Here is an 18,774-nt window from a genome sequence, read left to right as displayed (position 1 = left end):
AGAGGTAGCAATATACATACTAATTCAAGTCTATGAGTTCATCGTTTTCACTAATTGGTGAACCAACACGCAGAGATCAGAGAGTAGTGTGATAGAGAAATATGGCGACAATCTTGAGGAATACTTGCATTTACATGTGTGTTTGTCTCTTACTCTCATGCCTGAACGAGACTGCCAATTGCTTCAACAGCACCAGCGGCCATGGGTGGAGAATTGGCGACGATGAAACATAATTTCTGGTGAGTGGGTCGTAGATTAGCAGAAGGTTTTTAGCGGGTAAACCTGTAAAGATTCAAGCTACGAAGTGTATGGGAGAATCCATGAGCTTAGAACAGGAAGTTTTCTTGTTTTGATTTCAAGAAGCGAAATTTTGTTTCTGCAGCAGATTTCTTGTTCATGAGAAGACGACTGCACCCTGAAGAAATATATACATGTGTACTCTAACTAATTAACTAACTATCCCGGCTAGCAACTTAAGGAAGTCGCGTAAACGACTTCAAAATATAAGGCAATATGTTTGATATACATAAAACCATTTCATTACTTGATCAAGTTTCTCAGTAATTTCAAGTGCAAGTTTCGTTTCCTTTTCTTGCGTTTCTGTGTAACTTTAAACTACTTGGGATCTGTTGAACATTTCAGGTTGTGTTTGTTTGCAGCAGCTGTTGTTATTGTCGGAAGGAGAAATGTCAAGTGGTGTAATGGAGGAATCAAAGTTGAGTCTTCTTACTGTTGGTTCAATTTTTCTTATGTCCTTATTACATGAATAGTGAGTTATTTAAAATGAATAATATAAAGATAACATACCCACATATATATATATATAAATTAAAGATAATTATTGAAAAATATGAACATCAATAGGATGCTTGTCAATTTTATGTAATATAGAATACATCAAAAATTTTAGTCTATATGAACTAATCATACTTGCCACCGTATAATTATTATTTATATTATTAATATAAAAATGAAAAATTCTCTATACTCAAAATAAATGTTAAGTGATATAATTATACCAATTTTTTTGTACTTTTATGACAAATATAACACTATGGTTAATTTTTCTTTTTTTTAAAAAAAAAAGTAACCCTGTCATGAAATAGTGATGTTAAAATTTGATTGGAATTAGAAAAGATAATAATAATACTTTGGACCAATAATCCAAAGAGAAGAGAATTGGGCATTCATTTTTTCTAAAATGTTGACATATTGTGGCCCCGACATAAATGCCATTGACTTCTTCTACTGCAAAGACTTGCAAGTCTTCTTTCTCAAACTTTAATCTTTTCATATCTGGCCTCTTCCTTCATATAGAGTTTGATTGCAGAGAGCTCTGTTCAGCAGCCTGAGCTGAAACCTCTTCTCTTCCCACATTAAAAATGCTGCTCTCATACTCTCTTTACCTTCTCCTTCTCCTCCACATCTTTCCAAGAATCCCAACCACCTCTGCCGCCACGCCTGCATACACGGCCACCGATCTCATCCTCCTCAACTGCGGCTCACCATCAAACTTGAACGATACCAGCAGTCGGAGCTGGGACAGCGACGAGCGTTCAAGATACGCTCCACCAAACGCCGCCAGCATATCTTTGAGCTCCATGGCTTCCTCTATGGCCCCCTCCGTTTTCCACGTCCCTTATCAAACGGCCCGTGTTTTCCGTTCCTCGTTCACCTACGCTTTCCCCGTCCTTACAGGCCCGAAATTCCTTCGCCTTTACTTCTACCCCGACACATACTCCGGCTTCAACACTTCTCAATCTTTCTTCTCGGTCACTGCCAATGGCTTCACTTTGTTAAGCAACTTCAGTGCTTTTCTGAACTCCCCGTCACCTTCAAGCCCTTCCTTTATGAAAGAATTTGTCGTCAATGTTCAAGAAAAACAGAGGCTGGATGTAACATTCTCCCCGAATCCAAACTCTTTTGCCTTTGTCAATGGGATTGAAATTGTTTCACTTCCAGATAAACTCTACTTCCGGGGAAACGATGTGCCCATCAAATTTGTGGACCAGCTGTTTTATCTCAAGGACGATACCGCTCTGGAGAATCTTTACCGGCTAAACGTGGGCGGTGCCGATGTTGCAATTGAAGACGACAGCGGGCCTACCCGCGGCATGTTTCGGGCCTGGTCCCAAGATGATGACCTTATATTCGGGTCGGATTTTGGTTTCACCCCTCATCTTGAGGACTTCCAGATCAACTACACTAACCAGACTCCGCCTTACAGTGCACCGGAAATAGTGTATAAAACAGCCAGAACGATGGCGAACACAAGCTTAAGTCTGGAGTGGGCATTTCCCGTTGATTCCGGGTTTTACTATCTGCTCAGATTCCATTTCTGCGAGTTTCAGCAGGAAATAACGGAGCAAAACCGAAGGGTTTTCACAATTGCTGTCAATAACCAGACGCAGGAAATTCAAGCAGACGTCATTTTCTGGTCCGGCGCCCGTGGAATTCCCATCTTCAGAGACTACATAACATGGGTTCCTGACGACGGCCGCCGTGGGAAGAAAGCCCTACGGCTTTCTTTGTTCCCTAACATGGAGGGACAGCCAATGTATTCAAGCGCTCTGTTAAATGGTTTAGAGATTTTCAAACTCAGCGACTCTGGCCGGAGTCTTGCAGCTGCCAACCCTGGTCCTAAGACGACTTCTTCCTCGCCTGCAGCAGTGGTGAATCCACCACTGGGGAAGAAGAGGAAGGGAGGATCAACGGTTGTTTACGCTGTCACAGGGAGCATCGTGGGCGTTCTTTCGGTAGTTGCAGCCTTGAGTTTCTTGATTTTCAGGCGGCGACGAAAGCTGAAGGACACTGGAACAACGAGTGCTACCAAGACATCGTGGGTGCCTTTATGGACCACATCAAGGTCCACCACCAGGACCAATGGATCGCGTTCATCACTTCCGTCCGACTTATGCAGACATTTCTTGCTAGAGGAGATCAAAATTGCTACAGATAACTTCGATGAGAATTTTCTGATTGGCAGGGGAGGATTTGGCAATGTCTACAAAGGGTACATCGATGACGGAGCCACAGCCGTGGCAATTAAAAGATTAAACCCGTCGTCAAATCAAGGAGCACGCGAATTCCTGACAGAAATTGAGATGTTGTCCAAGCTAAGGCACCATCACTTAGTGTCTTTAATTGGCTATTGCGATGAGAATGGAGAGATGATCTTAGTCTATGATTACATGGCGAATGGCACTTTACGTGACCATCTCTACAATTCAGAGAATTCTCCACTATCATGGAAGAAACGACTGCAGATTTGCATTGACGCAGCCGAAGGATTGCACTATCTTCACACTGGCGCCAAGCATACCATCATTCACCGTGATGTCAAGTCCACCAACATCTTACTAGATGAGAAATGGGTGGCCAAAATGTCCGATTTCGGCCTGTCAAAAGTAGGGCCAACAGGTGGGGCGCAGACCCACGTTAGCACTGTGGTGAAAGGCAGCCTTGGCTACGTGGATCCCGAGTACTACAGGCGGCAACAGTTGACGGACAAGTCTGATGTCTATTCCTTTGCCATAGTATTGTTGGAAGTTTTATGCGCAAGGCCTGCCATAATTCCTAGCCTCCCAAGGGAGCAAGTGAACTTGGCGGAGTGGGCTAAATTTTGTTATAGGAAAGGGACGTTTGAGCAAATTATTGATTCCAATCTTAAGGATCAAATTGCACCCGAATGTTTGAAGAAATTCGTGGAAACGGCCATCCACTGCATTAGCGACAAGGGAATTGATAGGCTAGCAATGAGTGATGTCCTTTGGATGCTCGAGTTCGCAATGCAGCAGCAAGAGGGGGCGGACTGTAGAGGTAGCAACAAGGCGGAAGGTGGTGACAGCTTCTTTGCAGCAAGTCCATCATTGCCGTTGCTCGCAGTTGGAGAACCGGACACAACGGATGAGGAAATGCTTTGGGGGAGTAGTGAAGCTGCTCTGTCTGGATCAAAGAGCAGCGGTTTATCCACCTCCAGCAGTGAAAAGTTGAAGTCTGGGGATATTTTCTCTGAAATCATGACCCCCTTAGGACGTTGAGATGTTGATCGAATTTCATATCCACTATTTACTATCGGTTGTGTTTCTTTTCTTGGGTAATTGTCAGGCAGTGACATTCTTCTAAGTTAGTTCCTGGCGAGGCGCGGACTTGGGATCTAAAGTTTGCATCATTGGACACGAAGGTCCAAGGTGGCTGGCTGAAAGACATAGTCAATCCACCCAATTTTTGAGCTGTCGTTTGTTGTAGAAATTAAATGATCCATGACTGGTGTATAAGTTTTGTATTTTCTAGTACTGATATCAACAGCCAAATGCAGCCAAAAGAGATGGAGCCCTGAATTCGGGAAAATCTGACATAAAGACAATCTAGTACTATTAAGAGAAGAAAATTATACAAGCAAGAATTTGAAGAATTCCACTCCAAGAATCTCTTTAAGCAGGTAGCAACAGGAACTTGAATGGAATAATTTGCTGACGGCTTTATGCCCTTATCAGAGAAACCCAAGTCTAGTAAATTGAACGTGTATGAGAAGACTATATATACTAATAATACAAATCAATCAATAAATTACTGGAGAAGATGAGATAATCAATCCATTAAGGTATTAAACTTCCCTTTGAGTGGAGACTATTAAATAACCCGAATTATGAATAATATGTGATTGTAACTTAAATCTTCCGCTTCCTTCAAGTGCTTGTTCTCCCTCACTTGTCAAGACAACGAAAAACACACGAGTCATCTTATCGGATAGATACCGCCAACAGGAGGGGCTTCCAAAATGCTCCTTGCTTTCACCTTCCAATACAAGGCAGGTAGAAGGTCGATTAATCTTTTAAGCCCTTTTTCTTTCAATTACCGTCTTTGAATGGCAGAGAGCCCATGAATCCACAATAAACTTAAATTCATACATCAACTAAATTCGGAAACTGCGCATAATTGAGGAAATTGAATCACTCTACAATAAAGGATGTTTTCCCCAGCATGAAAAAATATAGCAGGGCAGTGGAACTTGTGGTCAGGCAATCTATTGTAACTGTTGTACCTTACATCAAGTACAATTCTTGTGTCGAGAATGACAAAATATGCAGTGGTTCAATGCTAAAGAATGTGTATCCACCAAAAAGAATTAGGCATCAATATTTTGTTAAATTGGCAAATAACAATACTGCCCAGATGCTGGCTTTCCACTATGCAGTAATAGACGGCAAGATATCTGTTATCCAGTTCAAATGCAGAGCGAACATTTCTACTGTAACTTCAACAACGTAAATATCTTCTATATTCCTTCAGCAAGCGAGTTTTTATGGTATCCAATGGGGTTATGATGCATGAGGTCGTCGCAGCTGCAAAAATTCCTCCAGCAGCTTGAACCAACACAATTTTCCCTTGGCTTGGAGCTTTCCCATCAGAACCAGTACCGTGATCCAACAGTCTACTGCAAACATTCAAAATGATTGTTGGAACGTAAGAAGGTAGAAAAATATCACAAGACTAACCCAACATGAGGACGGACAAAAAAATAACACAAAGGAAAATGAACTTGGCACAAAAATCAATCATTCCATGGTTTCATCTAAAGGTCTGCTGCTGGCTACATTACTTATGGAGAATAAAAGTTATGTCCAATAGAAAACTATTACATATACCTGTGGAAATATGAATGCTATTTCCTAACTACTCCAGGAAACACATATGACTCGTGAACACATGTGGCACAGAAAGTAAACATTCAGTTAAGTTGGGTAAAGAAAGAAGAGGGAAAGAAAAACTTGTAAACATAGTACTGCAAAAATCTATACCAGTTAGAAACTTAGAACTATGATCTTCAGTCAAGGACTAAGTCTTGAACAGTATTGATCACACTAAAACCCAAAAATCAAAAGATGCAACATGCAAGATAGAAACTTCACAATAATAAAGAAGAAGCTGTTAGTTCTAATCTAACAGAAATAACCAAGTAAACTGAAGCTCAAAGAAAGACTTCCGGATCAGGCGATGGCTTGAACCATCACTTGCCCACCGGACAGCACTTGATGATGAATATGTCATACCAGACAGACCAAAGCCTCTAGATAATTCCCGTATACCATCAGATTTAATGACCTTACGAACAACTTCCAAGCCCCCATTATAAGTTGCATGCCCAGAATAACCTTGGACCATCAACCTTTGACTAACCTTTTGAAAACATGACTTCCATTAGCTTTAAGCAACTGATATTTTAAAATGCACCAAGAGAAGATAAGCCAAACAAAATTTCAAACAACCTCAAAAGGTGAAATCAGAGACATGTTTATTTTACTCTCCAACATACCACGATTTGGATAGAATAATAGAATTATAAGAGTATTGGACAGAGCAGCAAGTAAAGGTATCAGAAGGTTAAACATATTATATTTATACATTACGGTAATTGTTTCGTACCGTATCCTATTTGCAATTTAGCACATACATCAGGTCGTTCAATCAAACCTAGGTCATGGCGCTGTCCACCAATGTTCAAAAAAGTATCCTTAACTAAGAAATAATCTAGAAATTTAATGGACAAAAGATGAACTTATGGAAGTACTTGCCGCATACCACAAAAAATAGGAACAAAAACAGCTTGTGAACGAAAAGATGCCATCATGCCAGCAACCCCATTTGCAATAGCCTGTGTAGGCTCTGACAATTTGAATGTATTCAACATCTTGAGAGCAGCCACTTTTGTTGTCTCTAATGCTGTGAGAAATATAATTCTTCCTGGTATTGTTCCTGTAATTACATGTTCCTGTTAAATTTACGTGTTCCTGTTATGCATTTCGTCACGATTCTTCGAAATGGCCGTTCGACGAAGAGGATGAACCAGAGCCACACGATCAAGGGCGAATTCAAGATTGGGGGCGGATTAGAAGACGAAGGAAGCAACGGCGACGTTTTGGCTCAATTAGGGCAATCTGGAGAAAACGGCAGGGGACCTGACAGAGGGACACGTGGAGGCAGGCGTGGATGGTCTCGCCCCTGAGCTCTGAAGCTTGAGCTTGCAGAAAAAGGAAAGAAGCAGCAGATTGAAGAGCTTTGGTTCTCCATTTTTAGTTGTAATTTTTGGGAAAGAAGAATATCAGACTGGTTCTTATATGTAATGAGCGGATTCATTTTGAGTTTTTCAATGAAAAATTTAATGGAGTTGCAGCTTTCACTTCTTTCTTCTTCGCTCTGTTTTCTTTCCCACCTCTTTCTGCTTCCATAACGTTTCAGATTACAGGAAATGCATTTCTTTCTAAAGCATCATCCAAAGCAACTTGCAACCTAGTCTTCACAACTGAAATTGGATACAATGCCACCGTTACTCCAGTAAAAATCCCAGCTCCAACAACATACAACTTAGTTTTGTCAAGCCTGCAGTAGAGAAGAAAAGCATTTAACAACTCGAAAGATACCAAATTCACATAATAGCACAAAACAAGATCTTCTCAAGCACTAGTTATCTCAATCAGGAACAAGAAACATACAGGACCCATGATGAGACATACTGGAAGATTTCTTATGCCCATGGAGAATGGACACGGTTCATAATCTACTACGTTAATTAAATGTTTTTCTTCGAAACAACAGCATTTGGGTATTACAATAACAACTTATTACAATCAATTACAATATAAATGGGAGGTTATTAAGTTGTCGTTTCCATGCTCCATTTCCAAGCTGCCCAAATAAGTCCTTGCCAGTAAAATCTTAAAAGTTTAATCTCATTCAGTAGAATCTCTTGGCAACAAAATGAATGAAATAACTCAAAGCCACTAAACATCTCAGCTCAACATCTTGCAAGGAACCCCCCTTATCACCAGTGGAAAACAATTAATCCACAACTAAACAAACCCCTCAACCAGCCACAATCACAAATTACTCCAATCTTGGAAGGAATCTTTAGGAACTTCTACATTACTAACATTCTTGAGCAAATCCCCAACTCTAAGCGAATCCTGTCGCTGCAATTGCACTACAAAGAAATCCCAACAAACCAATCTAATACGATTAACACACCCAAACCCAAGAAAAAGAAGAATAAGTAAAGTGCAACTTTGTTCTTCTTCCACAATCCAATAAAACTCACTTACGTCAACATGTGGCAGCAGACAGCCGTAAACCTTACCATACTCCAGTACGCATTAGTGAAATTATTCTAGTACAAAGTATATGTCCATTACCAATCGCAAAAGATTTCATTAACAAATACCAATCGCAAGGAACTAATAAATTCCTTCCACAACTAACTCCTAATCATGAAAGAAATAATTAACAGAGTAACGGATGTATCAAGTGAGTCTGGCCCATTGGATTAAGTCGTGCATGAGAGGTAACCTTGCTGGTTGTATCGATCCAATTCTGGTTGGACGAATATCACCAGATAGTCTTAAAACATTCATAGAGACAGCAGGAAGGTGTTTGGTTGATCATGGAACTGACTGGCCGTCTGATATAGTGACAAGACTCGCATTAAAGTAGCAGGAAACCGCAGAAGGTAATTAAGGTGCTCAACTCATGAAGAGCTGAATACAGGTAGTAGATATTTTGCCCAGTCAGGAAGAGTCATGATTGTATAGATTGCATCCCCGTTGGTCCTTGAGATTGCCTCGTGCCAAATTTTTTTCACAATCTGAAGTAGCACACAAGTTCGTGCACTAGTGCAGGGAAACATAAGTAGTACTTAGCAGAACTGCCTTCTAAAACTTCAAATTATCTGGATTAATACACAAAAGGTCTATATATAAGATGCATGAATTTCCTTAAATTTACCTCAGATATTATTAGACACTAAAGTTTATGGCAGTTGCATCGGTCTAGACGCCAGAGAGCAAGTACTACAAATGTCCATCTTGTGAATACAAGGATGTCTTTTTTATCCTTTTTAACACAAGCCCATCATACTCATATTCACAAACCAAATTCGAATTCAAATTTTGAGTCGTCCAATCCATTGGGTTGTTCCTAAAAACGGAAACAGGTGGATATTTTCACCAATTCTGGTACATGGGTTACTTGGCCCTCGTCAAGCTTCAGGTGGCCTCGTATCAAGGGACCAATCTCTCCAACTCCATAGGGACCCATACGACATCAAACGCAACTGTGCATTGCCGACAATATTTTCACCAAAACCAAAATTCATTGATCAAGTGGGGCAACGATGACAATCATTTATCAGTATAGTAAGATGGAACAGAAGACAACTACTAACTCATTCATCTTTATGTGAAGATAAAATAATTGGAGCAAGATTCGTATCCAGCAATTTGCTAAAATACAAAGCAAGAAACAATTAAAAAAGAGGTGGCAATAGACATACTAATTCAAGTCCGTGAGTTCATCATTTTCACTAATTGGAATCAACACGTTTAGATCAGAGTGGTGTGATAGAGAAATATGGCGACAATCTTGAGGAATTCTTGCATTTACATGTGTGTTTGTCTCTTATTCTCATGCCTGAACGACACTGCCGATTGTTTGAACAGCACCAGCGGCCATGGGTGGAGAATTGACGATGAAGCAGAATTTCTAATGGGTGGGTCGGAGATTAGCAGAAGGGTTTTAGGGGGGAAACCACCCGTGGTTTCCTACGAATCTATGAAGCAGAATAAGCGATACTGCGACGCTGAAGTTTATAGCAGTTGCTTCCCTACTACCAACAAGCTCTACAAACGACCTTGTGACTTCAAGAATCTCTGCGATCGGGATGCTTGATCAAGTTTCGTTTTCTTTTCTTGCTTTTGTGTGTAACTTTAAACTACTTGGGATCAGTCTAACATTTCCGGTTGTGTTTGTTTGGAGCAGCTGTTGTTATTGTCGGAAGGAGAAATGTTAAGTGATGTGATGGAGAGTCTTCTCACTGTTGGTTCAATTCTTTTATCTCGTTATTACATGAACAATGAGTTATTTAAAATGAATAATATAAAGATAACATACCCATATATATATAATTGCATTGACTTGTTCTACTGCAAAGACTTGCAAGTCTTCTTTCTCAAGCTTTAATCTTTTCATTTCTGGCCTCTTCCTTCATATAGAGTTTGATTGCAGAGAGCTCTGTTCAGCAGCCTGAGCTGAAACCTCTTCTATTCCCCCATTAAAAATGCTGCTCACCTACTCTCTTTACCTTCTCCTTCTCCTCCACATCTTTCCAAGAATCCCAACCACCTCTGCCGCCACGCCTGCATACACGGCCACCGATCTCATCCTCCTCAACTGCGGCTCACTATCAAACTTGAACGATACCAGCAGTCGGAGCTGGGACAGCGACGAGCGTTCAAGCTACGCTCCACCAAACGCCGCCAGCATATCTTTGAGCTCCATGGCTTCCACTATGGCCCCCTCCGTTTTCCAAGTCCCTTATCAAACGGCCCGTGTTTTTCGTTCCTCGTTCACCTACGCTTTCCCCGTCCTAACAGGCGCGAAATTCCTTCGCCTTTACTTCTACCCCGACACCTACTCCGGCTTCAACACTTCTCAATCTTTCTTCTCGGTCACTGCCAATGGCTTCACTTTGTTAAGCAACTTCAGTGCTTTTCTGAACTCCCCGTCGCCTTCAAGACCTTCCTTTATGAAAGAATTTGTCGTCAATGTTCAAGAAAAACAGAGGCTGGATGTGACCTTCTCCCCGAATCAGAACTCTTTTGCCTTTGTCAATGGGATTGAAATTGTTTCACTTCCAGATAAACTCTATTTCCGGGGAAACGATGTGCCCATCAAATTTGTGGACCAGCTGTTTTATCTCAAGGACGATACCGCTCTGGAGAATCTTTACCGGCTAAACGTGGGCGGCGGTGCCGATGTTGCAATTGAAGACGACAGCGGGCCTACCCGCGGCATGTTTCGGGCCTGGTCCCAAGATGATGACCTTATATTTGGGGAGAATCATGGTTGGACCCCTCATCTTGAGGACTCCCAGATCAACTACACTAACCAGACTCCGCCTTACAGTGCACCGGAAATAGTATACACAACAGCCAGAGCGATGGCGAACACAAGCATAAGTCTGGAGTGGGCATTTCCCGTTGATTCCGGGTTTTACTATCTGCTCAGATTCCATTTCTGCGAGTTTCAGCAGGAAATAACGGAGCAAAACCGAAGGGTTTTCACAATTGCTGTCAATAACCAGACGCAGGAAACTCGAGCAGACGTCATTTCCTGGTCCGGTGGCCGTGGAATTCCCATCTTCAGAGACTACATAACATGGGTTCCTGACGACGGCCACCGTGGGAAGAAAAACCTACGGCTTTCTTTGTTCCCTAACATGGAGGGACTGCCAATGTATTCAAGCGCTCTGTTAAATGGTTTAGAGATTTTCAAACTCAGCGACATTGGCCGGAGTCTTGCAGCTTCCAACCCTGGATCTAAGACGACTTCTTCCTCGCCTGCAGCAGTGGTGAATCCACCACTGGAGAAGAAGGGGAAAGGAGGATCATCGGTTGTTTACGCTGTTATAGGGAGCATCGTGGGCATTCTTTCCTTAGTTGCAGCCTTGAGTTTCTTGATTTTCAGGAGGCAGCGAAAAATGAAGGACTCTGGAACTACGAGTGCTACCAAGACACCATGGGTGCCCTTCTCGACCACATCAAGGTCCACCACCAGGACCAATGGATCGGGTTCATCACTTCCGTCCGACTTATGCAGACATTTCTTGCTGAGGGAGATCAAAATTGCTACAGATAACTTTCATGAGAAATTTCTGATTGGCAGGGGAGGATTTGGCAATGTCTACAAAGGGTACATCGACGATGGAGCCACTGCCGTGGCAATTAAAAGATTAAACCCGTCGTCAAATCAAGGAGCACGCGAATTCCTGACAGAAATCGAGATGTTGTCCAAGCTAAGGCACCATCACTTAGTGTCTTTAATTGGCTATTGCGATGAGAATGGAGAGATGATCTTAGTCTATGATTACATGGCGAATGGCACTTTACGTGAGCATCTCTACAATTCACAGAATTCTCCACTATCATGGAAGAAAAGACTGCAGATTTGCATTGACGCTGCCGAAGGACTGCACTACCTTCACACTGGCGCTAAGCATGCCATCATTCACCGTGATATCAAGTCCACTAACATCTTACTAGATGAGAAATGGGTGGCCAAAATGTCCGATTTCGGCCTGTCAAAAGTAGGGCCAACAGGTGGCGCGCAGACCCATGTTAGCACTGTGGTGAAAGGCAGCTTTGGCTACATGGATCCTGAGTACTACAGGCGACAACAGTTGACGGACAAGTCCGATGTCTATTCCTTTGCCATAGTATTGTTGGAAGTTTTATGCGCAAGGCCTGCCATAATTCCAAGCCTCCCAAAGGAGCAAGTGAACTTGGCGGAGTGGGCTAAATTTTGTTATAGGAAAGGGACATTTGAGCAAATTATTGATTCCAATCTCAAGGATCAAATTGCACCCGAGTGTTTGAAGAAATTCGTGGAAACGGCCATCCACTGCATTAGCGACAAGGGAATTGATAGGCCAGCAATGAGTGATGTCCTTTGGATGCTCGAGTTTGCAATGCAGCAGCAAGAGGGGACGGACTGTAGAGGTAGCAACAAGGTGGAAGGTGGTGACAGCTTCTTTGCAGCAAGTCCATCATTGCCATTGCTCGCAGTTGGAGAACCAGACAAAACGGATGAGGAAATGCTTTGGGGGAGTAGTGAAGCTGCTCTGTCTGGATCAAAGAGCAGCGGTTTATCAACCCCCAGCAGTGAAAAGTTGAAGTCTGGGGATATTTTCTCTGAAATCATGAACCCCTTAGGACGTTGAGATGTTGATCGAATTTCATATCCACTACCTACTATCGGTTGTGTTTCTTCTCTTGGGTAATTGTCAGGCAGTAACATTTTTATAAGTTAGTTCCTGGCACGGCGCGGACTTGGGATTTAAAGTTTTCATCATTGACACGAAGGTCCAAGGTGGCTGGCTGAAAGCTATAGTCAATCCACCCAATTTTTGAGCTGTCGTTTGTTGTAGAAATCAAGTGATCCATGACTGGTGTATAAGTTTCATATTTTCTAGTACTGATATCAACTTAGCCAAATGCAGCCAAAAGAGATGGAGCCCTGAATTCGGGAAAATCTGACACAAAGACAATCTAGTACTATTAAGAGAAGAAAATTATACAGGCAAGAATTTGAAGAATTCCACTCCAAGAATCTCTTTAAGCAGGTAGCAACAGGAACTCGAATAGAATAATTTGCTGACGGCTTTATGTCCTTATCAGAGAAACCCAAGTCTAGTAAATTGAGAAGACTATATACTAATATTACAAATCAATCAATAAATTACTGGAGAAGATTAGATAATCAATTCAATAAGATATTAAACTTCCCATTGAGTAGAGACTATTAAATCACCCGAATTATGAATAATATGTGATTGTAACTTAAATATTCCGCTTCCTGGAGGTGCTTGTGCTCCCTCACTTGTCAAGGCAACGAAAAACACACGAGTCATTTTATCGGATAGATACCGCCAACAGGAGGGGCTTCCAAAATGCTCCTTGCTTTCACCTTCCAATACAAGGCAGGTAGAAGGTCGATTGATCTTTTAAGCACTTTTTCTTTCAATTACCGTCTTTGAATAGCAGAGCCCATGAATCCACAATAATCTTAAATTCATACATCAACTAAATTCGGAAACTGCGCATAATTGAGGAAATCGAATCTCTCTACAATAAAGGATGTTTTCCCCAGCATGAAAAAATATAGCAGGGCAGTGGAACTTGTGGTCAGGCAATCTATTGTAACTGCTGTACCTTACATCAAGTACAATTCTTTTGTCGAGAATGACAAAATATGCAGTGGTTCAATGCTAAAGAATGTGTATCCACCAAAAAGAATTAGGCATCAATATTTTGTTAAATTGGCAAATAATAATATACTGCCAAGACGCTGACTTTCCACTCTGCAGTAATAGACGGCAAGATATCTGTTATCCAGTTCAAATGCAGAGCGAACATCTCTACTGTAACTTCAACAACCTATATATCTTCTATATGGACAGGTTCTACGCAAAATCATGTCACCCAGTGAACATATGCAGCCCCAATAGATTGTGGTCATGAGCCTATTCATCTATTGCGCACAAGCGCTCTGCATGTTCCAAAAAAACAACATACAGCCATTAGTTTGAACTCAAAAATTAGCTGGGATGAAATGCTTCACAGCTATGGCATGCTGCCACAAGGATGGACGTATAAAATAAATTCTAAACTTCCAACTGGAAACATTGTATAGGATTTTGTGATAGTGGCAAATTACAATATGAACAAGCAACAGCCACTATTAAACATATGAAAGCAGTCTCTAATTGTGGCAGAAACAGTACGTAAAAAGGAAGCTCCACAAAGCAAACAAATCTTTTAAAGTGTTTTTCTGCCATGGACTGCAGATGTGTCCGAGACAACAACACAAAATACTGACCAATGGCCAACAGAAACAGAAGACCAGAATATTGCTGTCAAAAGGTTTAATCTCTGTACATTTTTTCTATTCAAGCAGAACATATCAGACTTAATTAACCAATATGCCCAAAAAAATAAAAATAATAAACCTATATGCCTAACAAAAGGGACATTTGTAGTAAAAATGATATGACAACAGATAAGATAAAAGAGGTGCAAAGAAGGCCTTACTCAGATATTCATAGGCCAGTATCATAGAAGTTCCCCAAGCTGACATGCTGAAAAATCTAGGGCCAAGCCCTCTATATAATCCAGTCCAACCATCATTTGCAATCAAATTTCTGACCACTTGCCTTGCAGTGGGTCTCTTTTCATGCCCAATCACCTGGAGCACATAAAAACATTGACTGGATACAATTTTTTAAGACAAAAACCACTTAAAGGAGTTCCACGTAAACAATTCTAGTATAGCGTAATGCTGCCAAGCAAAAAATATAGTGTACTATGAGACCAGTGTACAAGAATAAATAAATAGCCCAACCTGCAAGCGAGTTTTTATGGTATCCAATGGGGTTGTGACGCATGAGGCCGTCGCAGCTGCAAAAATTCCTCCAGCAGCTTGAACCAACACAATTTTCCCTTCGCTTGGAGCTTTCCCATCAGAACCAGTACCATGATCCAACAGTCTGCCGCAAACATTCAAAATGAATGTTGGGACATAAGAAAGTAGAAAAATATCACAAGACTAACCAAATATGAGGACAGACAAAAAAAAACACAAAGGAAAATGAACTTGGCACAAAAATCAATCATTCCATGGTTTCATCTAAAGGTGTGCTGCTGGCTGCATTAGTTATGGAGAATAAAAGTCATGTCCAATAGAAAACTATTACAAATACCTGTGGAAATATGAATGCTATTTCCTAACTACTCTAGGTAACATGATATGACTCGTGAACACATGTGGCACAGAAAGTAAACATTTCAGTTAAGTTGGGTAAGAAAGAATAGGGAAAGAAAAACTTGTAAACATAGTACTGCAAAAATCTATACCAGTTAGAAACTTAGAACTATGACCTTCAGTCAAGGACTAATAGAGTCTTGAACAGTATTTATCACACTAAAACCCAAAAATCAAAAGATGCAACATGCAAGATAGAAACTTCACAATAATAAAGAAAAAAACTGTTAGTTCTAATCTAACAGAAATAACCAAGTAAACTGAAGCTCAAAGAAAGACCTCCAGATCACGCGTTGGCTTGAACCATAACTTGCCCACCAGACAGCACTTGATGGTGAATATGTCATAACAGACAGACCAAAGCCTCTATATAATCCCCGTATGCCATCGGATTTAATGACCTTACGAACAACATCCAAGCCCCCATTATAAGTTGCATGCCCAGAATAACCTTGGACCATCAACCTTTGACTAACCTTTTGAAAACATGACTTGCATTAGCTTTAAGCAACTGATATTTTAAAATGCACCAAGAGAAGATAAGCCAAACAAATTTCAACCAACCTCAAAAGGTGAAATCAGAGACATGTTTATTTTACTCTCCAACATACTACGATTTGGACAGAATAATAAGAACTATAAGAGTTTTGGACAGAGCAGCAAGTAAAGGTATCAGAAGGTTAAACATATAATATTTACACATGACGGTAATTATTTCGTACCGTAACCTATTTGCATTTAACACATACATCAGGTCGTTCAATCAAACCTAGGTCATGGCACTGTCCCCCAATGTTCAAAAAGTATCCCTAAATAAGAAATAATCTAGAAATTTAATGGACAAAAGATGAACTTATGGAGTACTTGTCGCATACCACATCAATAGGAACAAAAACAGCTTGTGAACAAAAAGATGCCATCATGCCAGCAACCCCATTTGCAATAGCTGCCTGTGTAGGCTCTGACAATTTGAATGGATTCAACATCTTGAGAGCAGCCACTTTTGTTGTCTCTAATGCTGTGAGAAATATAATTCTTGCAGGTATTGTTCCAGTAATTACAGTTCCAAAACCTCTATATAATCCAGGAATCCCATCTGTTTTTAATAGACCCCTGATTACAGAAAATGCATTTCTTTCTAAAGCATCATTCGAAGCAACTTGCAACCTAGTCTTCACAACTGAAATTGGATAAAGTGCCACCGTAACTCCAGTAAAAATCCCAGCTCCAACAACATAGAACTTAGTTTTGTCAAGCCTGCAGTAGAGAAGAAAAGCATTTAATAACTAGAAAGATACCAAATTTACATAATAGCACAAAACAAGATCTTCTCAAGCAGTAGTTACCTCAATCGGGACAAGAAACAAGGCAGCCTAATAAATACAGGACCCGTGATGAGACATAATGGAAGATTTCTTATGCCCATGGAGAATGAACACGGTTAATAATCTACTACATCAATTAAATGTTTTTCTTGGAAACAACAGCATTTGGGTATTACAATAAGAACTTATTACAATATAAATGGGAGGTTATTAAGTTATCGTTTCCAAGCTGCCCAAATAAATATTTGCTAGTAAAATCTCTTTCAGTAGAATCTCTTGGAAACAAAATGAATGAAATAACCACGTTAACACTCCAAGCCACTAAACATCTCAGCTCAACGTCTTGCAAGGAACCCCCCTCATCACCCGTGGAAAACAATTAATCCACAACTAAACAAACCCTTAACCAGCCACAATCACAAATTACTCAAATCTTGGAAGGAATCTTTAGGAACTTCTACATTACTAACATTCTTGAACAAATCCCCAACTCTAAGCGAATCATGTCGCTGCAATTGCACTACAAAGAAATCCCAACAAACCAATCTAATACGACCCACCCACACCAAAAACACACCCAAACCCAAGAAAAGAAGAATAAGTAAAATGCAACTGTGTTCTTCTTCCACAATCCGATAAAACTCAACTTACACATCAACATACGGCAGCAGACAGCCGTAAACCTTACCATACTCCAGTACGCAGTAGTGCAATTATTCTAGTACAAAGTATATGTCCATTACCAATCACAAAGATTTCATTAACAAATACCAATCGCAAGGAACTAATAAATTCCTCAACAAACTATAAATGATGAAAGAAATAATTAACAGACAAATTAAAGTAGATAAACTCGAAGCTTACTTGTCCCAGTTAATCTCCGTTTGACCAAACGATTGTCTGCCTCCTCCCCCAATATCCATCGAACACTCAATCAGAATAGACAACACCTAAAACAAAAAGAAAACCCTAACACGAGGCGAAGTTGAAACTGTGACCAAAAAATTAAAAAGAAATTGAGCACTGCGTCTGCGTCTGCGCGTCTGGTGGAAAAACGGTTGGGCGGAAGTCAGGTTTCTTTTATTTCAAACAAAGAAATCAGGTTCTTCGTTGGCGGTGGCGATCTGCTGTGCCGCGGGTACGACAACCCTCGCTGTTCCTGTTGGTTTTAGTGGTTACTTTATTATCTGTTGTATAGTTGTTAATTATGAATATATATAACTCAATAAATTATTTTTTTAAAAAAATAAAAATAAATTTAGGGCACCTTTACTTTAGTTATTAATAGAAAATAATCACTTAGTAATTTTTTATTTAATTTATTTTAAATCGATCCGATATTAGTACCTAAAGTTGGTTAATATAGTTGATTATAACTGAATTCTAATTCTAAAAATATCACTTAAATCCCATCACATCAAGTAAATAAGGCCTTAAAATATTATCGATACAATAAAAAAATCAATATAATGGGGTTAAAAAATTACGTTCAATTACTTTTGTAATAAAAATGAAGAAGAAGATTAATTAAAATTATTTTTTAAAACTACTTAATTATTAGTATTTAAAAATTAGTGTATTAGTATTATTAACCGCTATTTATAAATAAAAAAAGTCTTTCTTTATTATATAAGCATATATTCAATTCAAATGGTTGATTTAATCACTATGTTGATACACTTTGTTGTTTGGTTAGTTAATAAAAAATAATTAATTAACTCTAATTATTTTTACTTTGATTACGCGAAAATAAATTAAATAAAATTAAATGAAAAATCATATTCATCTTTTTCCAATAACAGATTAAGACTATACTTTCGTTTTAGATGGCTAATATTAGAAATATAAACAATAAGGATGAAAATCATACTTAAATATTAAAGTAATATATTACATTAATTTGAAAAACATAATTATTGAAAAAAAAAAAGAAAGAAAAACAGGCCAAGATTGACTAGAGCTAAAATTTCCAAAAGCTCAACTCAAAAAATTTGATTGTTTAATTATAAAACTTGTTATGAAATTTCTTACCGAACGGGTACGGATTCAACAAACTTGGACTTTAGTTTTGGGCTTGGCC

General features: G+C 39.8%; 3 protein-coding genes and 1 pseudogene across 6 annotated transcripts; 2 read left to right on the top strand and 2 right to left on the bottom strand.

The window, feature by feature from the left end:
- The first annotated feature begins 37 nt into the window (after positions 1-37).
- LOC105177536 (receptor-like protein kinase FERONIA) lies at positions 38-4,324 on the top strand. Of its 3 annotated transcripts, none has more exons than XM_011100727.3 (2): positions 38-239; positions 663-4,324. In XM_011100727.3, the coding sequence occupies exon 2, from the start codon at positions 1,383-1,385 to the stop codon at positions 4,038-4,040; it is 2,658 nt and encodes an 885-aa protein (XP_011099029.2). In that variant the 5' UTR covers positions 38-239; positions 663-1,382; the 3' UTR covers positions 4,041-4,324. The 3 variants fall into 3 exon arrangements, with proteins under 3 accessions (XP_011099029.2, XP_088741032.1, XP_088741031.1); XM_088884906.1 differs by having other exon boundaries at positions 660-4,324; XM_088884905.1 differs by having other exon boundaries at positions 643-4,324.
- A 1,613-nt stretch (positions 4,325-5,937) lies between these two features.
- LOC105177641 (uncharacterized) lies at positions 5,938-8,151 on the bottom strand. Its single transcript, XM_088885038.1, has 5 exons — positions 8,135-8,151; positions 7,245-7,380; positions 6,583-6,772; positions 6,455-6,531; positions 5,938-6,180 (listed from the first exon to the last, which is right to left on the bottom strand). Exons 1-5 carry the CDS (start codon positions 8,149-8,151, stop codon positions 5,938-5,940), a joined length of 663 nt encoding a protein of 220 aa, XP_088741164.1.
- A 1,040-nt stretch (positions 8,152-9,191) lies between these two features.
- On the top strand, positions 9,192-13,080 carry LOC105177537 (receptor-like protein kinase FERONIA pseudogene; annotated as a pseudogene).
- A 552-nt stretch (positions 13,081-13,632) lies between these two features.
- Positions 13,633-17,865, bottom strand: LOC105177538 (uncharacterized). Of its 2 annotated transcripts, none has more exons than XM_011100729.3 (6): positions 17,559-17,865; positions 16,245-16,626; positions 15,649-15,845; positions 14,950-15,094; positions 14,640-14,793; positions 13,633-14,097 (listed from the first exon to the last, which is right to left on the bottom strand). In XM_011100729.3, exons 1-6 carry the CDS (start codon positions 17,615-17,617, stop codon positions 14,072-14,074), a joined length of 963 nt encoding a protein of 320 aa, XP_011099031.1. In that variant the 5' UTR covers positions 17,618-17,865; the 3' UTR covers positions 13,633-14,071. The 2 variants fall into 2 exon arrangements, with proteins under 2 accessions (XP_011099031.1, XP_088741037.1); XM_088884911.1 differs by lacking the exon at positions 17,559-17,865 and adding an exon at positions 16,716-17,284.
- Between the last annotated feature and the right edge of the window lie 909 nt (positions 17,866-18,774).

This window comes from Sesamum indicum, linkage group LG9, assembly GCF_026168435.1.
Source record: "Sesamum indicum cultivar Baizhima isolate 11 linkage group LG9, ASM2616843v1, whole genome shotgun sequence".
NCBI classification, from domain to species: Eukaryota; Viridiplantae; Streptophyta; class Magnoliopsida; order Lamiales; family Pedaliaceae; genus Sesamum; species Sesamum indicum.
The sequence above is the reverse complement of the archived record's forward strand: the minus strand, read 5'-3'. Positions and strand labels throughout refer to the sequence as shown.

Excerpts from the sequence above, each read along its gene's own strand:
- LOC105177536 (XM_011100727.3), top strand. The coding sequence starts at position 1,383 with ATGCTGCTCTCATACTCTCTTTACCTTCTCCTTCTCCTCCACATCTTT.
- LOC105177641 (XM_088885038.1), bottom strand. Across the intron at positions 6,773-7,244 it reads TAGAAAGAAATGCATTTCCT|GAACATGTAATTACAGGAAC; the intron begins GTAATCTGAAAC and ends TAAATTTAACAG. Across the intron at positions 6,181-6,454 it reads GTTTGATTGAACGACCTGAT|GTTAGTCAAAGGTTGATGGT; the intron begins GTATGTGCTAAA and ends TGTTTTCAAAAG.
- LOC105177538 (XM_088884911.1), bottom strand. The coding sequence starts at position 16,795 with ATGGGCATAAGAAATCTTCCATTATGTCTCATCACGGGTCCTGTATTT. Across the intron at positions 16,627-16,715 it reads TGTTTCTTGTCCCGATTGAG|GCTTGACAAAACTAAGTTCT; the intron begins GTAACTACTGCT and ends TCTCTACTGCAG. Across the intron at positions 14,098-14,639 it reads ACTGGCCTATGAATATCTGA|AGCGCTTGTGCGCAATAGAT; the intron begins GTAAGGCCTTCT and ends TGGAACATGCAG.